Here is a 6,340-nt window from a genome sequence, read left to right on the forward strand (position 1 = left end):
TGCCCAGGGTCCCTGTTCATCTGCGTGAACGTGCTTTAGGCATGCTGCAAGGAGGCATGAGGACTGCAGATGTGGCCAGGGCAATAAATTGCAATGTCCGTACTGTGGGACGCCTAAGACAGCGCTACAGGGTGACAGGACGAACAGTTGATCGTCCTCGCAATGGCAGACCACGTGTAACAACACCTGCATAGGATCGGTACATCCGAACATCAAGCCTGCGGGACAGGTACAGGATGGCAACAACAACTGCCCGAGTTACACCAGGAATGCACTATCCCTCTGTCAGTGCTCAGACTGTCTGCAATAGGCTGAGAGGGGCTGGACTGAGGGCTTCTAGGCCTGTTGTAAGGCAGGTCCTCACCAGACATCACCGGCAACAACCTCGCCTATGGGCACAAACCCACCATCGCTGGACCAGACAGGACTGGCAAAAAATGCTCTTCGCTGACGAGTCACGGTTTTGTCTCAGGGGTGATGGTCAGATTCGAGAGGGGATGGTCAATTTCTCGTTTATCGTCGAAAGAATAAGCATTACACCGAGGCCTGCACTCTGGAGCGGGAGCGATTTGGAGTTGGAGGGTCCCTCATGGTCTGGGGTGGTGTGTCACAGCATCATCAGACTGAGCATGTTGTCATTGCAGGCAATCTCAACGCTGTGTGTTACAGGGAAGGCATCCTCCTCCCTCATGTGGTACCCTTCCTGCAGGCTCATCCTGACATGACCCTCCAGCATGACAATGCCACCAGCCATACTGCTCGTTCTGTGCGTGATTTCCTGAAAGACAGGAATGTCAGTGCCATGGCCAGCGAAGAGCCCGGATCTCAATCCCATTGAGCACGTCTGCGACCTGTTGGATCGGAGAGTGAGGACTAGGGCCATTCCCCCCCTCAGAATTGTCCGGGAACTTGCAGGTTTCTTGGTGGAAGAGTGGGTAACATCTCACAGCAAGAACTGGCAAATCTGCTGCAGTCCATGAGGAGGAGAGGCACGGCAGTACTTAATGCAGCTAGTGGCCACACCAGATACTGACTGTTACTTTTGATTTCGACACCCCTCCGCCCTCGTTCAGGGACACATGATTCAATTTCTGTTAGTCACATGTCTGTGGAACTTGTTCAGTTTATGTCTCAGTTGTTGAATCTTGTTGTGTAAATATTTGTATGAACAAAGTGGTAAGTTTGCTGAAAATAAACGCAGTTGACAGTGAGAGGACAGTGAGTTTCTTTTTTTGCTGAGTTTAGTAGTGTTTGACAGTTATTTTTTGAAAGAATCCAATAGCATATTATTTTTCAGAGTTTTCAAAATGAAAACCTTCCCACAGCAGAATTAAAACATTGTATAGAGTGTTGCATCTGTCCCTTAAGTCTCCCAATATCTCTGTTTGTGGCGAGATAACAAAATCATGTAAAACAGGGACTAACCCTTCATGTACTCTTTTTCAAATATTAGCCCCTATGTGATAACACCAGAAAATATGTAACAAATCCTCCACTTCTCTGTAAATTCAAATATTTCAATTATATAATGGGGAGATGTCCTCTGTGATTAAGATGTAGATACTTGATTTTTGATGATTCAACGATTGAGTTGTCCTAGTCTGTCTTAGTCTTGAAGTTGAATTTGGAAGGTATGTTTCATGATTGGGACCTATAATTCAACCAGTTAAATCAACCAACTTCAACAATCAACCCTCATGGGCCAGCATTCCATCCGATCACGGGTTGTTGACAATCTGTTGGCAATAAAGGCAACTTCCGATTGAGCCCACATACGCAGAGTTTACCAGATGTGATCTCTGAGAACGCGGGAACATTGCTTTTAAAAGCTGCAGGCAACACTTTATTTGGATAGTCCCAAGTAGATGGGACAACATTTAAACTAACTAACCACTAATCCCAACCCTAGCCCTAACCCTAACCTTAACCCTTATCCTAACCCCAACCCTTATTCTAAACCTAACCTTAACAGTAACCTTAGCAAGCAGTTGCTTATCAACATAGAGTTTGTTGATAGTATGACCATCTGTAGATCATTTGTGGGACTATCCAAATAAAGTGGGACCAAGCCCTGATGTCAATACTCCACTGTTTGTAAACAATATATTTGTCAACAAACAATGCTCAGCTTCAAAATAAGTTGAATACTATAATTGTGGTCTTATGAACTGTCAGTCAATCTATGAATTTGAGTGGTTACATTTCTCCAGGCCATCCCTCAGCTTTAGCAAACCGAGTGGCAGGGCTACTATTAGGCAGAAAAATGTATTAAGGCTGGGATTCAATAAGATGGCTCTATTCGACAATGTGGCTTTTAAAGGCAATGTTACCGCGTTCATGGAGTTCGCATTCAAGGTAAAAACTACAGACGTCGAGTAGTCCATTGGAAAGGACCTTTAAATGTCAAGCGCACTATAGCGAGGTTACATATTGAATCCCAGCCTTAGTATTGTGCCCTGTAACTTTAGTGTGCCCTAATTCAGTCTGTATGACTGACAGGGGAGATGATCAATGCGGGATCGTTATTATCATGAAACCCACAGTCAAAGAATGGATAGAGTTTCTCAGTGAAGTTGCAGCCAGTGAAAGAGAAGATATGAGCTTTGGTCTCCACATTATAGAATGACACCTGACCCTCCTCATAATCCACAAACACCCCCACCTTCTGGGGCTTTTCCAAGGTGAGGGTTACAGAAGGAGAGGTGTTGGCCTCATAGGTATTCCTATAACTTTTATATTTCTGTCCCATTGTCCAGAATCCACCCTCAGGGGTCAGTGGAAGCCCTGAATCTAAAAAAACCTCTAAGGGTGTCCACTCAATGGACCTATCAATGGACTCTCTGGCCACTCCTAACTCCCAGCAATTCCTCCCCTTCACCTGCACCTCATAGTAGAATCTCCCAGAGGAGAAGCCCTCCTTTCCCAGGATACATCGACTAACAAACCTCTTTGGGTTTTCAGGGCGAAAGTTCCATGTCTGTCCAATTCTCACTTGTTTCCCATCTGCAGACAGGCCGAGAAAGGGATTTGCTGTATCAGGGTCCAGAGTCACATCCACGGCATATTGCTGCATACTCTTCAGATTGTCAGGAATCTTCAGCTTGTCAGGAATCTTCAGCTTGTCAGGAAACTTCTCCATTGCTTTATTGCATTTTTCCATAAGCTCAGAAAATGCTTTCCTCGTCTTCTCCTCCAGCTCGGACACAGAGCTCCTCAAAACTCTCATCACATTCATCAGCTCAGTGTGAATACTGATCTCAGACCAGTTCTTGGCATTTGGAGGGGTACATAGGGATAGGGAGCTTTGGAGGAGTTGAAGGTGATCCTCAGTGTGTGAGAGATGCTTCAGCTCAGTGCTTCTCCTCAGTAGCTCATTAATTTCCTGCTCCAGCTCTTTAATGAACCCTTCAGCCCGCTTCTCTGCTGCTTCCTGCTTCTCCTCAACCACCTCAATGAGCTCAGCCTGGCTTCTCTCAATGGAGCGCACCAGATCAGTGAAGACCTGCATGCTGTCTGTTATCTCTCTCTCTGCGTCTCTCTTGCTGAGCTCTACTGAATGTTTGATCTCCCAACCCTTTTGCATTCGCTCCTGGATCATCTGCTGCACTTGTGCATCCATCTTCCCAAGCTGAGCCTTCCTCTCTCCACACTCTTCCTCTAGATGGACGATGTGGTGAGTCTTGTGGTCTGTCTCAGTACAGAACTGACAAACACACATCTGGTCAGTTCTACAAAACAGCTCAAGGAGTGTGTTGTGTTTCTTACACATGATTCTGTCCTCCAGGTTCTCCATGTAGAAGTCACAGACCCCTTTCCCAGCCCTGTGAAGAGATTCATCTCTGACTCTATTCCTCTTAAAATGATCTGCGACATCTCTGAGTGTCGTGTTGGTCTTTAGCTCTGGTCTTATGTAGAAATTATGCTTACACATTGGACACTGGCACAGGCTAGTGGTATCCCAGTATCCACTAATACAGGCCTTGCAGAAGTTGTGTCCACATGGAGTGGAGACTGGCTCAGTGAACACATCCCGACAGATGGAGCACTGGAACTGATCTTCAGACAGGAGACTGCTGGAGGACGCCATTTCTGTATCACAATACAAATTATAAGAATACTTCCTGGAATGAGTCAGCATTATACAGTAATTCATTATCTGAATACTATGTATTGATTTTTGTAGTGATAACAATCTTGATTCACAGTTTCAACATTTTCCATACATTTTTATTTTATCCAGAGGAGGAAGAGTTAAGAAAAGATTGTTCTGTACTTTACCTATCCATCTTTTTAATTTAAAGGTTTGGAGAAGTAGTGACTTATAAATGAATGTTAAACCATTATGGATAATATGTTTGTAACGCTGTCCATATGTTAACAGAATTTTAACAGCACGGGTGAAAAAAACAGGAACTACAGAGAATATGGCTTGAATTCCACACAGTTAATACATCTCTCTCTCTCTTTCAATGGAGGCTGCTAAAGGGAGGACGGATCATAATAATGGCTGGAATGGGGTCATTGGAATGGTATCAACCACATGGAAACCGTGTGTTTGATGTGTTTGATACCATTCCATTGACCCCATTCCAGCCATTATTATAAACCATCCTCCCATCAGCAGCCTCCACTGCTCTCTCTCTCTCTCTCTCTCTCTACTCACCTGAGTGTTTATTCCTTGTTGAGTTGACGAAAAGTAGACTTTGTGTATCTGTGTTGTTATTTTTTGCAAAGAGTAGAAGAGAGCTTGTTACCATGTGTGATTTCCTTCTCCCAACATAACTTTCATTTCAGCATAGTGACAAGCCCTGAACTCCTCCCTGCTTTGCCGCTCTTAAAGAGACACAGCTTCACTTTTACTCAGTTGTCTAAAGTCCAATCATCATCATCTCCACCCTCATCACCTTCCTCATCCTAATCAAAACCTACAATGTTAATATGAAGTGCTTTGTGACCCCAAAACTGATGGCAACAGCTGCCACGAAAGCAAAGGAGACAAAACCTTAACTTTGCTAGAGTATGAAAACACATCATTAGATGCTTTGAAACATGACACGGTGTTGTAAAACCCCTTCATCAAGTGTTGTGCAACACTTTTCCAGGGACTGGGATCAGTACCGGAAAATGTTGAAAACACTATTTTGGTGTTTCAAGTTCTAAGTGCAGAATTGTACTGAACAAAAATATAAACACAACATGCAACCATTTAAACGATTTGACTGTTACAGTTCATATAAGGAAAGCAGTCAATTGAAATAAATTCATGAGACCCTAATCTATGGATGGGCATGGGTGGGCCTGGGAGGGCATAGGCCCACCCACTGGGGAGCCAGGCACATCCAATCAGAACAACCAACATGTACTTAGTAAAAATATAAGAAAAAAATCCAACTTAATATGTTTTACAAAATGTAAGTCAATTTTATATGAGGATAACCAAAGTTAGAGAAAATGAGTGATTATACTAATTAGAAGTCTGGTTTTAATCTCCTTGCACTTCCTATCTTGCCACATGTCTCTGTTTTTAGAGGATTGTGGGTAATTCCTTTTTTAAAACTCTTTTACACAACGTTGTATGCATGTTTGAAGAAAGTAGACTTCTATATTAGCATTAACCAGTGTGTTGTGCCATGAGGCGTAATGGATCATGGTGAACGGATATCAAAACCGTCACGGAAAATTACATTAAATGATGAGACAACCCATTCCCAAAAAATGAGACTATTAATGGTAGAGGCAATTACAGTATCCTGTAATACTTGCTGTAAAACCACCAGTTACTATTACTGGATTGGATACTGTGATTAACTATGCCTGTTGAAGTGGTTAAACAAATAACTATTCTCCATAGGTCTATATTGTGAATCAATATTTAGGCTATCTCATTTTCATTTCTTTAACCATTTGATTGTATGAGGGACTACCTTTCACATGCACTGAAACCCCCCAAAAGTGTTTTCAAACACCAATATTCAGATTGAAGAACCACTTTAGGTGTTTCAGTGTACTTATTTTCTGTTTTCAAACACTGTGTATCATAACACATACACTGGGTTTACATTCAAACACCCTCCAAACACCAGATATCAGGTTAGATGCACTACTTGTAAAGACTGCATTACACAATCATGATGTTTTGAGTCTTTATATTTTTACAGTACATTGCATCTTTCTGCTATCTCCTTTCTACTATCCCTCAATAGGTGTGTGTTTCAGCTATAGCTGGCTACTGAGCCTGTCTCTCTCTCAGAGCTCTGAGTGTTTAGCCTCTCTCTCTCTTGCTTTCTCTCTCTCTCAGAGCTCTGTGTTTAGCCTCTCTCTCGCTTGCTTTCTCTCTCTC

The 6,340-nt window shown here is 43.0% G+C and overlaps 1 protein-coding gene across 1 annotated transcript; it reads right to left on the reverse strand.

Moving 5' to 3' along the window:
- Positions 1-977: 977 nt before the first annotated feature.
- LOC110498935 (E3 ubiquitin-protein ligase TRIM39-like) lies at positions 978-4,777 on the reverse strand. Its single transcript, XM_021575670.2, has 2 exons — positions 4,664-4,777; positions 978-4,089 (listed from the first exon to the last, which is right to left on the reverse strand). Exons 1-2 carry the CDS (start codon positions 4,755-4,757, stop codon positions 2,480-2,482), a joined length of 1,704 nt encoding a protein of 567 aa, XP_021431345.2. The 5' UTR covers positions 4,758-4,777; the 3' UTR covers positions 978-2,479.
- Between the last annotated feature and the right edge of the window lie 1,563 nt (positions 4,778-6,340).

Source organism: Oncorhynchus mykiss, chromosome 20 (genome assembly GCF_013265735.2).
Source record: "Oncorhynchus mykiss isolate Arlee chromosome 20, USDA_OmykA_1.1, whole genome shotgun sequence".
Classification (NCBI taxonomy): Eukaryota; Metazoa; Chordata; class Actinopteri; order Salmoniformes; family Salmonidae; genus Oncorhynchus; species Oncorhynchus mykiss.

Bases quoted from the DNA above. Each gene is read 5' to 3' on its own strand.
- LOC110498935 (XM_021575670.2), bottom strand. From the start codon at position 4,757: ATGGTAACAAGCTCTCTTCTACTCTTTGCAAAAAATAACAACACAGAT. The intron at 4,090-4,663 runs GTGAGTAGAGAG...ATTGTGATACAG, and splicing joins AACAAGGAATAAACACTCAG to AAATGGCGTCCTCCAGCAGT.